The sequence below is a fragment of the Belonocnema kinseyi genome, chromosome 4, assembly GCF_010883055.1.
Source record: "Belonocnema kinseyi isolate 2016_QV_RU_SX_M_011 chromosome 4, B_treatae_v1, whole genome shotgun sequence".
Lineage (NCBI taxonomy): Eukaryota > Metazoa > Arthropoda > Insecta > Hymenoptera > Cynipidae > Belonocnema > Belonocnema kinseyi.
The window spans coordinates 69931973-69952747 of record NC_046660.1 but is presented as its reverse complement, the minus strand read 5'-3'; the positions used below and the strand labels follow the sequence as shown (position 1 = coordinate 69952747).

Here is a 20775-nt window from a genome sequence, read left to right as displayed (position 1 = left end):
AATCATCTCTTGAAATTCCGTACAATATATTAAAATATATTTAAAAAGATTGAAATCTTTTCAAAGCCATTACAATTCCTCGAAATTCCTAAAAAATCATTAAAACCATTTTATATCTCTCAAAATCTTATGAAATCTTTTTAAATCTTTTGAAATCAAGTGAATGATTTTAAAATCTCTTAAAATTTCTTACAATGCTTTGAAAAACTATGAAAATTCTTTAAATTCCTTGAAATAATTCGAAATCTTAGGAGATCCTTGAAATGCCTTCAAAATTAATTTAAATCTTTCAAATCCGTAATAATCTTTCCGAACCTCTCTTGAAATTCCTTACACTATATTTAAATTCAGTTATATCTTTAAAATTCCAAGAAATCCCTTAAAATTATTGAAATTCTTTAAAATCTTTTGAAATTATCACATTAAAAAATGTTTTTAAAGACTTTGGTATTCCATAAAATCCTTGAAATCCTTTGAAATCAAGTGACTTATTTTTTACATCTCTTAAACTTCCTTACAGCCTTTTAAAAATGTGCAAGTTCCTGAAACGGCTTAAAATCTTCAAAATCTCATCAAAATATTATTATTCGAAATCAGTATTTTATGAGACTATAGAGCCAATTTTTCAGTTTTCAATTTTTTTCTTAGAAACTTATTTTTTTGTTACAAAAATTCAATTTTTGTTGTTACTGAGTTAACTGGAATCTTTTTTGGATGAAAACTCAACTTTTTTGAATAAAAAATTCTACAGCTTTAAGATAAATTTCATATGTTTTGATAAAAATGCAACTATTTGCTAGAGAATTCAACAATTTTGTTAAAAAACTATCCTTTTTGTTTAAAAATTCGTCTTTTGGGATTGAAAATTCAATTTTTTTGTTAGAAAATTATTTCTTGTTAAAAAATTCATAGTTTGATCGTGAAAACTCGACTAAAATATTTTTCAACATAAAATTTTTTGTATGAAAATTCAAATTTTTGGTTAAAAATCGTTCTTCTTTTGCTTGATAATTCCACTAATTTGTTTAAAACATTTGGTTGAATCGCTTTGTTAAGAAATCACTTTTTTTGCTAAAGATTTATATTTTAAGTTGAAAAGTTATCTCGTTGGTTCAAAGTTTAATTATCTTGTTATAAATTAATCTTTTTTAATTGAAAATTCAACTAATTGAGTCAAAGTTACACTACTAGGCAGTCTGATAAGTCCCTGAAAAATGAAACACGGAGACATTTTTTTGGCCAAAGTCGGTTTTATTTTTCAACATACTCTCCTTTTAGGCCGATACAGCGAGTCCAACGATTTTCTAACTTTTTGATACCATCCGAAAAGTACTCGATCGGAAGGTCTCCAAAATACGCCTCAGTTTCAGCTATGAGCTCCTCATTTGAGTAAAAACGCTTACCGGTGAGCCATCACTTCAGGTTAGGGAACAAGTAATAGTCGCTGGGGGCCAGGTCTGGTGAATACGGTGACTGAGGAACCAATTCGAAGCCGATATCATGCAATTTTGCTTGTGCAACTAAGCATGAATGAACAGGCGCATTTTCGTGATGATAAAGCGGTTGTTTCTTCTTCAAATGCGGTTGTTTTTCGGCGATTTCGATTTTCAATCGGTCCAATAATGATGAATAGTATGCTCCGGTTATGGTTTTACCTTTTGCAAGATAGTCCACAAATATTATTCCATGTGCATCCCAAAATACGGAGGCCATAACCTTTCCGACCCATTGTTGCGTTTTTGGACGCTACGGAGCACTTTGGCCCGGTGGAACCCACTGTTTTGCCTGTTGTGTTGACTCAGGAGTGTAGTAGAGGATCCAGGTTTCATCCATGGTTATGAATCGGCGCAAAAACTCGGTCGGCTTACGCGAAAATAATGCCAAATTCTGCTGGGAAGTTGTCACACGAATTCGTTTTTGGTCCACTGTGAGCAAACGCGGCACCCATCGCACGCAGAGCTTCTTCATGCCCAAAACTGAATGCACGATATTGTCCACACTTTCCAATGATATGCCTACAGCATTAGCTACCTCTCAATTTCACTTTGGGATCATTCAACATCATATCATGGATTTTTTCGACATTTTCCGGTGTAGTGACCTCTTTTGGGCGCCCAGATCGTTCAGCATCAACTGTGCTCGTACGGCCACAACAAAACTCGGTAAACCACTTATGAATCGTTCCAATTGACGCTGCCGAGTCCGGGTAATACTTATCCAGCTTGGCCTTGGTCTCGGATATCGTTTTCTTGCGAAGATAGTAGTGTTTGATCAAAACTCGAAACTCAGATTTTTCCATATTAAAAAAAACTCGAAGGTTAGTCGCTTCTCAGTGCTGTAACTTGTAAATGCGTAAACATAAATGGCTGAAGTTTTGACAGGCGTTATTTGAAGGATCAAGCTCGACGAAAATGGCTCACATTAGTGAATACTAATGCCATCTCTTAGAATTTTCAGGTACTTATCAGACTGCCTAGTACATTGTGAAATTTTTGTATTAAAGGCTTATGTCTGGTTGAAAATTTAACTGTTTAGTGGACAATACTTATTTTTTGTTTGCTTAGAATTCATTTTTTAACAGAAAATGGAACTTTTCCATTTTTTAAGATCCATATTTTTTAGTTAAAAATTCGCCTTTTTTGTGTAAAAAAATTAATTTTTTATTTTGAAATTTCCTTTTATTTGCGTAAAAATGCATCAGAATTTTTGTAAAGAAAATTTGTCTTCTGGTTTGAAGGTTCAATAATTTAGATTAACTTTTATTTATTTTTGAGGGAAAAATCTTTATTTGTTGGAAATTCGTCTTTTTTCAGAGAATTTCGAAAATGTCATGCGTTTAAGTTTTCCAGGAGTGGGATCTTCTTATTCTACTTCGTGGTATTTATTAAATAATGTGAGGAAATTGAATGTTGAGGTTAGAGTTTCAGTCTAGCAGTGTTTAATAATTAATGAGCCACTGCTTTGCATATTTTAAATTCCTGAATATGTCTGAGCTAGAAAATAATTTATATTCAACCGCTGATATAATCTGAACAATAAAAATATTGTTAAAAATCATAAATTCTTTTAAATTCTCGGTTATATAACCTGAACTTAAATTGTCGGGAATTTAAGAATCCATTAAAATTATTTAAGAGATATTGAAGTTCTTCGAAATCCCTTAAAATCCTTGATAATACTCGGAAATACTTCTCTCTAAATTTGAATCAGTTAACATTTTTATCAGCCACTGAATTCTGGCTATGGATCTGTTATTTTTACTACTGAATTTTAGTTTTAATAATCATTATTAAGGAAAAAGCTTTCTCCTAAAATTCTTTAAAGTCTCTTGAAAACCTATAAAATTGTTGAAAATCGTTTGTGATCCCCTGAAATCTCTATAAATTCCTTCAAATAATTGAAACCTCATTAAAATCTCCTATTATCCTTCAAAATTCATGTAAATATTTCGGAATCTCTCGAAATTCGTTGAAATCTAGTAAAATGTTTGGAAATATTTTTCAAATTGTACTAGGTCATTTCTTCAAACTCGTAAAACCTTTTTAATCATTTGAAATACATTAAAACTTTTGTAATCCCTTGAAACCTTTAAAAAAATTAAGGCCTCATGAGATACCTAAAAAGCTTTGGAAATCTCGTTAAATTCCGTAAAAATTTGTAATTCTTTGAAATAGTTTATAGTCCTTTGAAATGCCTTTTTTGTTGGTGTGCTAAAAATCAGATCTTGCAAAAAAAACTATTTTTGATCATTATATATCAAGTATTTCATAATTTTTGACGACATAGATATAAATGACCATTACATGCCTACGAACTTGAAAAGCGGCACTTAAAATCGACTCTATAGGTCTAAAATCCACGGCCATACCCATGCATTTGTATTATAAAACATCATATGAATCATGGAGGAGAGGGACTTCATTGACTTGCGTATGTTTTAAGTACTTGTCAATAAAGTCTTTTTTTCTCCCTGGGTGATGATGTGATTTGATATGAAAAACATTATTCTTAATGAAAACATTTTAAATTTGACAAAAAACATATGTTTTAACAACGTTTTCTGCAATTGAATTTTGTCTTCCTGTAGCTTTTTACCCATTTTTAAAAAATGGTTGAATTTTAATCTGTGCTGCTTATTTTTTCGGTAAAATTATTTTCTACTGCTCTACTGTTTCCAATTTTGAAATTAAATTTTTCTGTAGCTAAAATTACTGTACTGTTGTTTTTTTTTCAAGAAAGCATTTTTGAAACAAATTACTATATTTGAAATTTGTTTAGTTTAAAAATTGAAAATCTGTAAAAGTGTAGGAAACGTTTTTCCTGAAAAAAGCCATGGTTTATTAAATCAAACTATTATAAACGTAATTATAAGAAGCGACAGTAAGATAAAATGCAATTGTAAAAACTATTTTTCAAATGAATATTTTATGTAAGTTTTAAACTTTTTTTCATAAAAAAGAATGTTTTTCTTTCATGTGAAATCCCTGAAATCTGTTGAAAAACTTTTAAATCATTTAAAATTCTTCAAATTTCTGAAATCCCTTGAAATCTTGTTTACGGTGAAAATAATTTATATATATTTTGTGTTTTGAGTCAAAATTTTAAACTCTTACCTGAGAGAGTGGGAAGGATTCTAAAATTTCTAAAATCATTTTTATATAATTACTGGACGTTTCCTCATAAAAATTCAGTATTAATTATTAATACAGGGTGTCTACTCACCTGGAAAAATTGGAAAACATTGAATTCTCAGTGAATTTGTATACAACTGGAAAAAACCGAGAAGTTTCAGGGAATTTTCTTTAAACTTAGGGATTTTTTTCAAGAACGTGCTTAAAGAAGAAGTACCTTTATATTACTGAAATTAACTATTATGTTACAAGATTTCGTTCCGAATTAATTTTTTAGCTAACAATTGAACTATTCTATTTTTGGTTGGAATTGATTGTTTGTTTTTCAGTAGAAAATTCATGTATCTGGTTGAAGTTTTATGTGTATTTGTTGAAAGTACGTCCTTTTTGGCTGGAAATTAGCCTTTCTTGTTTTTAAATACTTCTTTTTTTTAATGTTTCGAAATCTGTTAAAAGCGTTTGGAATCCGGTGAAACGATGAAAATTATTTTTTCGGCTGAAATTAATCAAAATTGTAACATTCAAATTTATAAAGTTTGAAATTTATGCAAACCTTTTTAAATTTTTAATTATTTCCTATTATGTATGTATTTTACAGAAAATTGTTTCTTTTTGGTGAAAACTTAATCTTTCTTGGTTAGAAATTCAACTTTTGTCGAAAATTCGCATTTTTTGGTTCAATTCAACTGTTTTTTTATCAAAAATTAAAACGTTTTTAGTTGAAATATCAACCAGTACATTTTTCGTCAAAAACTCATCATTTTTGGATAAATATTCAAGTACTTGGTGGAAACTTAAACGCTTGTTAAAAATTAATTTTTTTAAATATTTATCTTTCTAATTGAAAATGCATCTGTTTAATTAAAAATGTAACCATTTTGTTTAAATTTAGTTTTTTGTTGAAAATTAATTTTTTTTTGAAAATTTAACTATTCCAGTTGAAACTTGAATTATTTTTCTATAAAATCTTTTTTTTTTTGTAATTGCCTTTTTTAACTGAAAATTTAACTATTTCAGTTATATTCCACCAGTTTAGTTTAAAATTGATCTTTTTGTTGAAAATAAATTTTTCTTAACTGAAAATTTCACTATTCAATTTTTGGCATATTTATTAAAAATTAATCTTAAAATTGAACTATTTGGTTAAAAATTCCTATTTTTTTAAAGAAAATTGATCTCCTTTGTTGAAAATTCAAGTACTCTATTTAATTTACCATTTTAGATAAAAATTCATCTTTTTGGTTCAAAATTAATTTCTTTTCAACTTCAAATTTAACTAGGCGATTTCAATATTCCATCATTTTTGTTGAAAATTAGTTTGTTTTTTAATAATTAAGGATGTATTTATTCAATGCTTGGTTGAAACTTGAACTTTTATCGTTGAAAATTCATGTATTTTATCTATTTCGTCTCTAACTTCGTCTTTTTTAGTCGAAAATTAATTGTCGGTTAACCATTCATCTTTGTAGTTTAAAATGCAACTGTTCCAGTCACAGATTTATAATTTTAGTTGAAAATTCATCGTTTTTTTCAAAATTTTACTATTTTATTGAAAATTTCTTTTTGTAGCTAATTCAACTTTTTGGTTGAAAATTTACTTTCCGAAATAAAAAAAGTTATTTATTAAACATTATTAATAATAAAATTACGAAATTGTATAAATGTTCTCGAGTACACATTCTGAGTCGATTGTTTTGAAAAATGCGAAATATTTGAATGACTTCGCATTATCAAAAATGATATCTAGAAAAGTCTTGAGATACATAGAAAAAAAATGGAAACGTCAGGGAATTTGGTCCCCAGATTTGAGTAGACACCCTGTAATAATACTGTTTATAGTGAGCTGATTAAACAATAATGTTTAATTTACAGCTGGATGCAGTGTGCAGTATCTAGATTGATAAACAGGAGAACTCATCTCAGAGGTAAGTGAAAGGCTATAATATTATATTTTTAATTAATTTTTTTATTTATTTATCGTATATTTTATAATGGAAGCAGTCTTCAAAACAAATATAACACGACATTGCGTATGGTTACACGGAATAAGAAGGTTCGTGCTGACAGCGCAGCGTCGTTGAACACGAAATTATATTTCTTCACACAGCAACGAGAGGAAGAATGCAATTTGCGTTAGACTTTTCGGTTCTTTGGAGGATGCTGGCAGGCTTAAATAAATCCACGCAAAGTACATTCTTCTTCTCGCATCGGAGATAAATGACCGATTCTAGTCACGATGCATGAAGTCGCGTATTGTAAAGCTCATTTGAACGCATTATTTTCGCGAAGTAACAAACAAAGAAAACATATTGCCCCATAGTATCTCCATACTGTAACGGTAATAAATAATAGTAATAATTATAATAATAATAATTATGATAATAATAATAATTATGATAATAATAATAATAATAATAATAATTCTCTCAACTTCGATGCATGAATATTTATCTCGTGGTACATAACATTACGTAACCTTCGTACTCGACATTCGACATTCTTGCGACCTGCTTCCGATTTAATCGTGTCGTGCAATTTCGTTAGTTTCGTTGACGCTGCATCGAGAGCAGGTCAAGTTCGATCATTGTGTTGGACATTACTGTCAACGGTAATATAGTCATGTTAACGCAACTGTTGTCGTCGCCAGTCGCGGTTTGAATAGTAATTAAATGATGAGACTGACTAATAATAACAGGCTCAGAGATCGGTGGCACGGAGAACATTGAGAGCGAAAGCGGCGTTCGTTTCACCCTTCTTGCCAATCGCGCGTGCTAGATATTGGCCAATGTCTGATGGTGTACACGCTTTTATTTTCAATTTGTAGGACGTTTCGCCTTCCGAACTGAAGGTGTATCTGCTACTTGTTTCATCAATCGGTTTACCATCCTTCAGCCACGTTACTGAAACATAATTTTATTATAACTATCATCTTTATTTAAAAGGGCGTTTATACTACCTGGAAAACCTGGAATTCCTAGGGAATTTGTATATGCTTCAAAAACATGGAAATGACAGCAAAATTTGTTTAAAGTCTGGCTTTTTTTCGAGAGTGAGGTAATTTTTTAAACTAGCTGTGATTTGTTTTCCTGGATTTCATCTTCCAAAAAAATATAACTGTGCCAACTAGATTTCTAGCTGTTTTAACTAAATTTGCCATCTAAAAATTATCTAGCTAATTTATTTAGATTAATTCTATATGGCAAATTTAGCTAAAGCAGCTAGAAATTTAGGTGACACAGCTATGTTTTCTTATCCAGCTAAACCTTATTTTCAGTGCACTTTATTTGTATTTATATTTAAATGGTGCTCATTTCACGAGCACTTTGCTTTCTGTTTGCAAATGTATTTGCTTCCTCATGGCGAAAGCATTTGTGACTTTTCAAATAATAGACAAATTCAAGTTTTCATTTTAATCAATTTAAGAATAGAAATGTACAAAAAATAGAAAATTACAGAATAGTACAAAAAAAGGAAATAAAATGACAATTCAGACAAATCAGATTTTGTAATTTAAAATGGCAATTTTGTGAGATGGGAAAGGGAAGGGGAAGATCTTGTCACGCCCTATCGCTTTCCCAGCTTTATGCTAAGTTAATTAAAGTTAAGATTAAGTTTTCAATTTAAAAAACTGATACTAACATTAAAAAAAATATATTATTACAATTCCTATCAGTCTTTGTCAGAATGATTTTATTTGAAAATTGTTCAAATACCATGCATTAACATAGTTTTCTTACTCTTTAATAAAATGTATCAATATTGAAAGTCAATCGATTCGTCTCGAATCAACGCATTTTTTTATATCCGCATATCAAGTTTAAATTATGAGGATGAAAAAAAATTTAATACAAAAATCGATTTTAAATATAATATAAATTACGATAACTTCCTTACTCTTTGATAAAATTTATTAATATTATAGGTTAATCTATTCGTTTCGAACCAAGGAATCTTTTATATTCTTGCATCAACTTTGAATTATGTTAATAAAAAAAGTTTTTATATGAAATACCGATGTTTAAAATATTATCAAGTACTAAAAAAATTTCAATGGCCATTTTTAAAAATCCTTCGATCAGTTTCAAGAAATTACTGGACAAAATAACCCCTCCAAATTTCATGCATTGATCTGCAACCGTTTTCAAGTTATCGGGTTCACAAAAAAGTGGCATTCACGTACAGATCCTCATATCCACGCACACACATATCCGGACAATTACTTGGAACATTGTATGAGACATTTTTAAATTGAAGAACGTTTGTTTAATGATGAATTTATTTGAAGACAGTGGCATTTTTAACAAAAAAAAGTTAATGTTGAAGAATGTTGAATGATACAATGAAGTTAACCAGAAAATATAAATTTTCAACCAAGAAGGATTATTTTTCTACCATAAAAGATGAATTTTAGATCCAATATGATAAATTTTTAACACATAGTTCAATTTTTAACCAAAAATGATGACTAACAAAATAGAAAAATTTTCAAACAATAATTTAAATTTTAAAAAAATAGTTGAATTTTCAATACACAAAAATTGCATTTTTAATCAAGTGGCTCCATTTTCAAACAAAAAAGATTAAAATTCATCCAAGAAGTTCATTTTCAACAACAAACATGACTTTTTTATCATGAAAGGTGAATTTTTAACAATGAATACATTTTTTAAACTAAAAGGACGAATGTTTTAGAGAAAAAGTGGTCTTTTAGATAAGAAAAGATGAATTTTTATCAAAAAATATAATTTTTAATCGAGATATTTGAATTCTTATCCAAAAAAATGAACTTTGAACAAAAAAGAAAAATTTTCTATGAAAAAAGACGACTTTTTAACAAAATATATGAATTTTCTACAAAATAATTGAATTTTCTAGAGATTTTTGTAAACATATTGATAAAATCCTTTAAGATTTTTTTCTCAACAATAAAATTCTACGGTATTATAAAAAAGCAAAGAAGAACATAAATGAACAGTTTCAACAAGTTTTACATGAAATGTTTTTCCTTGAAGTCGGAATTTTTTAAGCAATCGATACGATCCCCTTTTTTCTAACTTACTTTATTTTCGAGAAAAACATTTTTAAATCAAGTCCCTTTTAATTGTTCATCACGGCATAAAATTTTATTGTTGAGAAAAAAATAAATCTTTAAGGATTTTATACATATTTTGATAAAAATCTCGAAAAGAAATAATTTTTCAAAGAAATTTTTTCATATACCATGTCGTTTTAGCAAAAAATGTGAATTTTTGTTTTTCAAGCAAATAAAAATTCTCTCGCCTCACCAAGGCGCTGGCAGAGGGCAGAAGATCATTATTAATATCTTTTTATTATTATTAATATCAATAATTTATATTTTTTAAAAATAGCTTTGAGAAAAAAGCAAGTGAAATAGAAAGGATGTGTATCGAATAAATTGACTTTGAATATTTTCAGAAAAACCGTCGCCATTTCGTAACTATTTAACAAAACAAAACAAAAATTTCTAACGGATTCCGAATGATGCCGAGAAATTTGACCAGAATTAGAAAGAAGAAGAAGAAATACTTTAGATGAAAAACCTTTTTTGGTTTCAAGTTCAAATACTTAGTTGAAAGTGGAAACTGACTGAACTGGAAAGTAAAACTTTGTTAAAAATTCATTTTTTTGTTGATGATTCATCATTTAAGTTAAAAAAACTTATTTTGTTCAAACGTTTTTGTTGTAAATCAATTTTTGAACTGAAAATTTAATTATTCCATGTTTGGTTTAACACGTATCTTCTTCAGTTGAAAATTTAGCTATTTGATTAAAAATTGATTTAATTTGTTGAAACTCTTTTTTTGTAGAAGAATATTAATCTTCTCGGTAACTAATATTCACCTTTTTGGTTTAAAATTCATTTCTTTGACGGAAAATATAACTGTTAGGTTGAAAATTCATGTACGTACTTTGTTAAAGATAAATCTTTTTTGGTATCAAATTAATCTTCTTTGGAAATTTAACTGTTTTGTTTAAAATTCATATGAATATTAATGAATTTACAACATTCACCATAAACTTAGAGCAATGTTCTAATTATTTTTATCTTTTTTTTTCTTAATTTTACACCAAAAGACGAATTTTCTTTAAAAAATGCATAAATTTTCAACCAAATAGTTAAATTTTGAAGCCAAAAAAAGACGAATTGTTTCAAAAATTGTTGAATTTTCAACAAAAAAGTTTACTTTTAACCGAGAGCTAAACTGAAAAATACGATTGAAATATTATTGATTGAAAACTTTTTTTTTCTTTTTTGTGAAAAGGAATTTTTTGCCGAAAATTCAATAATTTTGTTAGAAATTTGTTTCCTATTATTCCAGTTGAATGTTCCATAATTTTATTTGAAAATTCCTCTTTTTAGCTGAAAATTCATTTTTTGACTACAAATTTTATGATACAATTTTTATTTGAAAATTGATTTTTAAAGTTAAAACTTAACTATTTTAGTTTTTATTGAAAATTGATTTTTTTAAGTTAAAACTTTATTATTTTACATTTGGTTGAAAATGTATCTTTTTTAGTAGAAACTAATTTTTTTTGGTAGAAAATTCAACTATTTCAGCTGAAGATTCATAGTTTTGAGTTCAAAACTCAATTTTGTTTGTTTAAATTCAACTATACCAGTTGAAGATTCATCATTTTAGTTGAAAATTCATCAATTAGTTTGAAAATTAATCTTTGTAACTAAAAACGTAACTATTCCATTTTCTGTTGAAATTTCTTTTTTCTTAGCTGAAAATTAAACTATTTAGCTGAATAGTTTTCTTTTCTAATTGAAAATTCAAGTATTTCGTTAAAAATTCTTGTATTTTGTTGAAAAATTGTATTTTTTGGTAAAAAATTAATCTTTTTGATTAAAACTTAATCATATTGTTTAAAAATATTTTTTTTTTATTGAAAATTCATTTATTTTACAAATTTTTTCTCTGTTGTAAATAAATTAATAGCAATAATAAAATAATAAATAATAAATTAAAATAAATGTTTGCGTTTGGCGACAAATATGAATATATTACGTTTAGTTGACCGGGAAAATTGAAAAACTCGACCGATGAAGACCGGGAAATGACCGCGAATTTGAAATCGTGCATCGAATCGGCACCCTGATCGTACATCACTCGTCCATACATTTATCGTACATTCATCAGTTTATACAAAAGACATTCATACATTTCAGTCATTTGAAACTTAATTAACTGTACAAATTGTTATAATGTTTCGTCATGTAATTAGTTGTATTACTTACCTTTTAAGGGTGCAGTTGCAGTCTGGCAAGCAAAATTAACCGCTTCACCTTCGCTCACGCTTGCCGACTGTGGGAATGTCGTGAACACTGGACTCTTGGGTTCCTCGTTGGGAACTAAAAGCAGATTAAGAATTAATAAACCGTTCCTTGTTTTTTGGATTGATTCGTCGACTTACCAAGGACATTCAGAGTACAGGACGAGAAGCTCTCTCCTATGTCGTTGAAGGCCTCGCACGTGTATGTGCCGCAGTCCTCGGGGAAGATCTCGGTGATCAGTAGCTTGTAAATGTTGGCTTCATTCGTATATTGGAAGTCTTTACTTGGCTTAATTTCCTTGTTATTGTGCAGCCAAACGACGTCGAACTTCTTCGCGCCGATGATGCGACAACTCAAAGTAACGGCCTCGCCATCAGTGACAGTGTTACTCTTTAAGTGATCCACTATTTGCGGCGGCTTGTCCATTTCTCCCTCTTTCGGTTTTTCTGCTTCGGTTGCCATTGCTGCAGTTGCGACAATTAGTTTAGGGCCGTATGTAAATAACGTAATGGTTTATATGCCCTCTCTAAGACCCCCTCTCTTGTAACAAACTTTAACCTAATATTTCTAACCCCGCCCCCCTCTAATTTTTAGATTCCAAAAAAGTTTTGCTAGTTATTGCTAGTATAATTAGACAGGTTGTCCGCGATGTTTAAATATCAGAATTTTAATCTTGTAATATTTTTAACATAGAATATTTCATGAACGGAAAAGCGTCATAGTTTATATTTCAATACAAAAAGATCAAATTTATACAAAACAAAAAGTTTTCTCTACAAAAATTAAATTTTCAAACAAAAGAATAAATTTTTAGTAAAAAATTAATTTTTCACGAAACTAATGCATTTTCACCCAACAGGCATGAAATTTCAAACCAAGAAAATTATTTCAAACAAAATAGTTGAATACTTAAACAAAGAATAATAATTTTTAACCAACAAGTGCATTTTCATAAAGAAATGAAATTTATACTAAAACAGATGAATATTTTAATGAAAAATATCAATTTTCAAAAAAATAGTTGAGTTTTTTTAAAGAAAGATTTCAGTTGTCTTTTTCGCGATCAAATTTTCATCCAAAAAAGATTCCAGTTGACTTTTCAAGATCAAAATATAAATTTTCTAACAAAAAATGAGTTTCTGCGAAAAAAATTGAATTTTCGATCCAGAAAGACGAATTGTTTCCAAAAAGGATTAATTTTGCTTAAAAACGACAGGTTTTTTTTTAAATTGAACTTTAATCCAGAAAAAAATTCAATTGATTTTTCGACACCAAAATATGAATTTTTAACAAAATGTACATTTTCTACGAATGAGTTAAATTTTTAGCAAAACAATAGAATTTTCAATCAAAATCTTTGACTTTAATAAAATACATTAATTTTCGACTAAACAGTTGAATTTTTGCCTTAGAAAGATGAAGTTTCTCTTTAAACATATGAATTTTTAATTTTAAACAAAACAAAAAATTGTTTAAAAAAATAGCTGAATTTTCATCCAGAAAAGATTTCAGTTCTCTTGTTAACACCAAAGTATTAAATTTAAATAGAAAGTAAATTTTCTAAGAAATAGTTAATTTTTTAACAAAACAGCAGATATTTCAAACAAAAAGTATGAATTCTCAACAAAATTATTAAATTTTTAACCAAATAGTTACATTTTTATTAAAAAACGATGTAATTTCTGCTAAAGCTGGTGAATTTTAAACTCAAAAAGATAAATATTCAAAAAAGAGTTGAATTTTCACCAAAAAAATTGCATTTTTATTCAAGAAAGATGAAATTTCTTCTAAAACAGAAAGTAAATTTTATAAGAAATAGTTAAATCTATAAAAAATTTCATTTATATCCAAGAAAGATGAAATATTTCTACTAAAACAGATGAACTTTTAAATCAAAAACACAAATGTTCAGAACAAATAGTTTTCATCCAAAAAATTTTGGTTGACTTATCAGCAACAAAATATGAATTTTAAACAAAGGTTAATGTTCTAATAAACGAGCTGAATTTTGAACTGAAAAATAAGAATTTCTAACAACACATTTTAATTTGCAACCAAGAAGTGTTTCTTTTTAGCATAATTGTTGAATTTTCAACGAAATAATAAAATTTATAACTAAAAAGATAATCTTCAGGAGAAAGTTTTTGCGAATTTTCAAAAACTACGCACATGAATAAATGTCCCCTTCTCCCTTACCGTAACAAATCGTAACAAAATGTCTTGGCACCCCCTCCCCCCTTGGGCTTTACGTAATTTAGTACGGTCCCTTAGAATCATAGATAGAAGTATTTTAGAAAATAATGTTTAGAATCAGTGATGGGAAGTAACCAGTTTCTTTTAAATAGTTACTTGTTTCCGTATATATAGTGGTAGCGAAGTTGCTTTTGTAAATAAATATCGAATTGGTAACCAGTAACATATTTTTCAGAAAGAGTCACAATAAAAATCATTAAATTTGTAGTTACTTTCGAACTGTAGTTCACAAGTCTTTTTACGACAATCAATCAAGTTTTATTGCCTTTAGAACCATTTTTATTTTCATTATTGAAAGTTTGGGGACTAGTTGTCAAAAGTTTGGAAAGTATTTTTTCCACGCTGGAATTAGCAATTTTCTAAAGTCTGTTAAAACACTTTCAGAAAAATAGAAGGCAAAAACTTAGTTTCCAAAGCTGAACATTCTTTTTTTTTTAATTAATTATTTTAACTGAAAATTTAAATATCCTAATTGATGATTCATAGTTTCAGATGAAAATTTATCTCTTTAGTTAAAAATCCAACTAGTTTTTTCCAGACTATTTTTTAACAACTTAGCTTTAAAAAAAATCATACTTGCAGGTTGAAAACTCAACTCTTTTGTTGAAAATTCAGCTTCTTGCTTTAAAAATTCATCTCTTTTGGTAGAAATTTCTTTTTTTTTTTCGTTTGACAATTCAAATGGGTTTTTGCTGAAATATCAACTATCATATTTTTTATGTAGAATTTATATTTTTTTGTTAAAAGCTGAGCTACTTTATCAATAATTCATTTTTTCGGTTCGTTACAAATTTTAATATTTTTCTCGACTTTTCTTTGGTTAAACGTTTATTTTTTTCTTAAAAGTTTGTTTCTTTTGTTGTTGAAAATTTATCTATTTTGTTATTCCTTTTAAATGAATTTGGAAATTCATTTTTTTAGTTTAAAATTGATCTCTCTGGTTAAAAATGTTATTATTTTCTTTAAATTAAGTTTTTTTTCTAAAATTAAATTGACCAACAGAAAGTTAAACTATTTCATTTTTGGTATTATGTTAAAAATTAATTTTGTTGTTGAAAATTTAACTATTTGGTTTAAAGTTCATCTCTTTTTATTGAAAGTTTGAAAATTAGTATTTAAAAATTCATGTGTTTTTTTTAATTCATCTTTTTGTTAGAAAGTAAATTATTATTTTTAATTAAAAATTTAACTATTTTAGTCAAAAAATTTATTATATTAGTTTAAAACTCACCTCTTTGCTTGAAAATGTAACTATTTTGTTAAAAACTCTTTTTTTAATGCATTTTTTTAAATAGAAAACTTAAATAATCCAATTTTTGGTATTTTGTCTAACCATTCTAAATTTAACTAATTGTTTGGTTTAAAAATGCATCTTGTTCAGATACAAATTCAAATACTCACTTGAAAATTCGTGCATTTTCTTAAAAATTCGTCTTTTTGTTTGGAACTTCTCAACTATTTGGTTTTAAATACAACTAGTTGGTTAAATTTTTTTAAATTCAACTCTTTGATTGAAAATTAATCTTTCGAGTGCAAAGGTCAACAGTTTTCTAAATTATTGGACTTTTCAACTCGAAGACTCGACTCGTTTGTTAAAAATTGGTCTTTGACTTGAAAATTTGTCTCTTTTGGTTAAAAATTCAATATATTTCGAATAGGAAACGACGAAATTTAAATAATTTTATATTGAATTCAATATTTTATCCACATTAATTTAATTTAAGAGAATTTATACCACTATTTTTCCCTATTTTCGTGAAGAATCGTCCTATTTCCCCTGCTTCGAAATCGTTTTTATGAAGTCTGAATTATTTAAAAATGAATTAGGTCCCACAAATATTATATAGTCCTGGATTTAAGGCCCTAATTTTTGAGTTATTTTAAGTTTTATTTTTTAATAATGAATGTTCTTTAAGTTCAAAATTTATGTAAATTATAAACATCTCTCATTTGAAATTCAAAAAGTTTAATAGTTCGGAGCGAAATATTAAAAACCCAGATTCAGAATCCTTCAAGCGGAATGACTATTTTATATATAAACTACACAAGTAACTAAAAAAGTAACGGTGACGATCATTAGTTCCTTTCAAAAAGTAACTCACCCGTCACTGTTTAGAACAAATCTAATAAATCAGAGCTGAAAACTACTTACGGTTGATTGTTAGTTTGCAAGTTGTTGTAACTGAACCGATACTGTTCATTGCTGTACAAACATAATTGCCTTCGTCTTCAGGGAAGACCTCGTTGATTGTTAGAGTCGCGACACCACCTTTGTACTTCAGATCCATAACTTCGGATGAGCTCAATGGCTGTGAATATTTTAATAATAATTATGAAAAATAAGGTATTAGGGTAAAAAAATTCATTTTTTGAAAGACGATGAAAGATTGTTGCAGGCTTACATTGCCATTCTTCGTCCAGCTCACTTGGGGTTCTGGATCACCTTCGACCTTTGCTGTTAGTTCCAATTTTGTTCCATCGTCGATGGTGAGGTCACTCAGTTTTTTAGTGAATTTAGGAGGTCCCATCGACGCATCATCGGGCGGATCTGAAGTATAAATATAGTAGTTTAAGAATGTTTTTATTTTTAATTCACCGTATGAGACTTTTATAGTCTCCCAGTGTCTTACTGTCTATAAAAGAAAAAATACACTATTTTTTTACAGTCCACTTACGAATGATTTCTTTTGTTGTACTCCTAGACCTGGATGGACTACCAGTTGCATCGAGTTTGCTACCATATTTCTTAAGGTTTTTCTTATCTACTGGAGGCGCTGATGCTAAATCGGCCAGTTTGCCATTGATTTCCTTGGAAATTTACAAACAAGTTGAAATATTTAGTCTGATATGTAGGGGCTTCGAAAATGATACCGAAATTATATATCATTTTTTTTTAAATTAAAATTTTTCCTGGAAAAAGATCTTCTACTTCGCTTCGCTAAGAATCGAACACCAGAACTCCTATTTTTAATTTGTATTGTCATAAAAGAATAACATACATTCTTAACGTCTTTTCAGACTAGATGGAGCTATGAATTAAACTTTTTTTTAATAAATGTTTTTTTATGAAAGACCGGCAATCGGAAGTTCTGTAGTCCGATTCCCAGCGGAACGAAGGAGAACATCTTTTTTTTAGAAAAAAATGTAATTTACAAAATTTTTAATTCATAGCTCCGTTTAGTCTGAAAAGACTTTTAGAATTGCTGTTATTCTGGAACGTTAATACAGATTCCTGGAATTATATATCAGTTAATATTAACCTTTAACCTCAATTTTTTCAAATCAACATGGGGTTTTAAGTGAGAGAAGTTCACTTTAAAAAAAAAATGGTAAAAATAAATATTTTTTATCAACTTCTTATGAATTGAGTTTAAAAAACTTTTTGTAAATTTTCGTGAAATAATTGCTACCTAGTAACTTTTAATTTTGACTCGCTTACTAAAAAGAACTAGAATTTGCACCATCTTTCACATAAAAATCAAGAAATTAATGATTAATAATTGTTAAATCAATTGCAAAATGCCTTTAAAAATATTACCGTTTATATTCATTAAACGTTTTGTTTCCAGAAAACACTTTTCTTGATTTTTTCGGGGAAAACTAGTTAATATAATTGAAAAATATTAACCCTAAACTGCATTAAAAGTTTCATTAATTTCAGAAAATACTAACATTACATAATTTGGTCGGGAAAAAAATTAAGCAAATATTTTTTGAATATCTTTAAAATATATAACTTCTGAAATTCATTAAAAGTATTATTAATTCCAAATAATATGCAATTTTTATGATATATAGGAAATATAGAATTTTATTAACAAATGATATTTGTTGAAACAAAACAAAAAATTATTTAAATAAATCGTTAAGCATTTTTTATAAATACTTGAAAATATGTATTTTACCGAATAATAATAAATCATGACAAAAATGTGTGAAAAGTGTCATCTTGGGCATAAATTTGACAGAAAACTTCTATTTTGTATTCTTTGGGATACATTTTTGGGGGCCCCATTCCCTTTATATTTCGTACAAAAATTGCAAAATATCAGTTTTATGTCCAATTCATGTAATTCACTTTTAAAATTGTTTTTCCATAAATGATAAAATCCGCTTAAACACATTTTATAATATTTTAAACAATTTTTTAATTGTTTAAACTATTATTATTTGTTTAAAAATGTGTATTTGCCATAAATCGTGAAAACTGCATATTTTTCGGGATTAGTGACACACATAATAGATTTTAGAAGTAATATTTTGTATGATATTTGTAAAAAAAACTTCTATTTGTCAAATTTTTTCCTCCTGTCAAAGTATCAAAAGTTAGTATTTCCAGGAATTAATGACACTCTTCATGAATTTCAATATTATTGTTTTTTTTCTTAAGAAATTTTTCATTAATTTAAACAATTCCCCTTTGTTTAAATTATTTTTTCCCTAAAAATCCTGAACAATGAATAATATTTCTATAGAAATTGTGGAGAAAATTATCGCTTTTTTGAATCTCGTGTTCATGAAGATACCTCAATTTTGTAAACAATTAACATGTATATTTAAACAATTTTGGCAATAATTTATTAACAGTTACTTTTTTTATGAAATTATTGATGCCATTAATTTGTGTGTAGAAGAAGGATAATAAAGCATATAATACTTATAATCATTGTTAAAACAATTACGAAATATTTCAAAAACAAATATTGCTCTTAACATTCATTAAGTGTGTCATTGATTTCAGGAAATACAACATTCTCATAATTTGGTAGGGAGAAATATTAGGCAAATTAAAATTGTCTAAACTATTTGGAAATGTCTTAAACTTCTAATAGTACTACATAATTTCATTAATTATGTCATTAATTACCAAGAATATTAACTTTTTATTATTTATAGGGAAAAAATTTTAATAACAAATAATAATTGTTTGAAACAATTAAAAAGTAGTTCAAAAATACTTAAATAGTTGTATTTTGCCGAATAATAAAACAAAACGGCAATTCTGTACCAATATTTTTGCTGTGGTTTTATTTAAAAAGTTATATTTGGAAATTACACTATTATTATTTTTATAAACAATATTCTTCTTAAATACCATTTTTTTAATAAAGACATACCAAAGACATTTGTAGAGAATCTTTTAAAGAATAAAATGAGCCCTACAATATTAAAAATAAATGAGAATGGCAACTTTTACCAAAAGAGAATGTAAACAAAATTGTAATAACTATTGTCGAATCAACCATTTTAACCGGGAATATATTTTTCCTAAAGATTGCCTTTAATTCTCTTTCAAAATGAGTTCAATTAAGAATTTCCCAGTCATTTGATAATTTTTCTCGGTCAGTTGAAAAGAGTTCAAAATATTTCTGATTAGGAATAGGGATTTCGGAAAAGAATGAAAAATCTGAGTATAAAAGGAGATTAAGAAAGATTTAATTAAAAATCTATGGATTTTGTTGAAAATTCGTGTTTTTTGTTAGAAAATTGAGTTTTTTTTTCGTTGACAGTTCAACTACTTGATTGAAAGTTGAATGCTTTTGAAAATTTATTTTTTTCGTTAAAATTTTATCTTATGGTTAAATTCAAAATTAAAATCTGTTTTGATTGAAATATCAATTATTTTTCTTTTTCTTTAAACTGAAAGTTTAATTATTCCATTTCTGCTTCATTTTTTTTTCGTTGAAAGTCTAATTTTTCTGTTATTTTTTTAAAACTGAAAAATTATCTATTGTAGTTAAAAATTCATTATTTTAGTTGAAAATTCATCTCTTTGGTTCAAAATGTAAATATTTTGTTGAAAATTCGTTTTTTTATATGTTGAATTTAAATTTTGTAATAAATATTCTAACTATTCCATTTTTTGTATTTTATGTCGGTTCGGTTGAAAATTCTTTTTTTTTAACATCCATTTTTCTATTGAAAATCGAACTCTTATAAATTTAACTAACAGTTTGGCTTAAAAATTCTTGTACTTGGTTACAAATTTATCTATTTTTTTGTGTTGCTGTTAAAAATTTATTTTTTACGGTAAGTTCAACTTTTTTAATTCAAAATTCATTATTTTAGTTGAAAATTCATCTCCTTGGTTAAAAATTTGATTGTTTTCTTGAAAATTCGTTTTTGTTTTATAAAATTAATTTGTTAAACTAAGAATTGAACTCTTCCATTTTTGGTTTTATGTTAAAAATAAACTTTTTTTTTTGAAAATTTAACTATTTGGTTAAAAGTTCAACTATTTTGTTAAAAATTCATCTCTTTTAATTTAAGGTTCAAGTTTTTAGTTGAAAATGTAACTATTTTGTTGAAAATTAATTTTGCTGTTGAATGCAAATTGTTAAACTGAAAATTTGAACTATTTCAATTTACCGTATTTTGTCTAAACATTCTAAATTTCACTAATAATATGATTAAAAAAAGTATATTTTTACATTCATGAATTTTCGTAAAAATGCGTCTTTTTGGTTAAAAATGTATATATTTAGTTTTTGTTTGTTTGATTTTTTTTAATTAATTTTTTCAACTGTAAATTAAACTACTGTATTTGAAAATTATCCATTGACAATTAGTTAAAAAAATACTTGATTA

At 27.1% G+C, this 20775-nt stretch overlaps 2 protein-coding genes across 37 annotated transcripts in view; one reads left to right on the top strand and one right to left on the bottom strand.

The window, feature by feature from the left end:
* The window catches only part of LOC117170508, a 92740-nt gene that overhangs the window by 26528 nt on the left and 45437 nt on the right, over positions 1 to 20775 (top strand). The window contains exon 8 of the mRNA XM_033357279.1: positions 6504 to 6556. Coding sequence (XP_033213170.1) covers positions 6504 to 6527 — 24 coding nt within the window. The 3' untranslated portion in view covers positions 6528 to 6556. The remainder of the gene's footprint in view (positions 1 to 6503; positions 6557 to 20775) is intronic.
* The window catches only part of LOC117170504 (twitchin), a 182578-nt gene continuing 168379 nt past the window's right edge, over positions 6577 to 20775 (bottom strand). For all 36 annotated transcript variants that reach the window (XM_033357278.1, XM_033357240.1, XM_033357247.1 and 33 more), the window contains 6 exons: positions 16863 to 16995; positions 16590 to 16735; positions 16340 to 16496; positions 12075 to 12398; positions 11899 to 12012; positions 6577 to 7531 (listed from right to left, as the gene is read on the bottom strand). In XM_033357278.1, coding sequence (XP_033213169.1) covers positions 7329 to 7531; positions 11899 to 12012; positions 12075 to 12398; positions 16340 to 16496; positions 16590 to 16735; positions 16863 to 16995 — 1077 coding nt within the window. In that variant the 3' untranslated portion in view covers positions 6577 to 7328. The remainder of the gene's footprint in view (positions 7532 to 11898; positions 12013 to 12074; positions 12399 to 16339; positions 16497 to 16589; positions 16736 to 16862; positions 16996 to 20775) is intronic.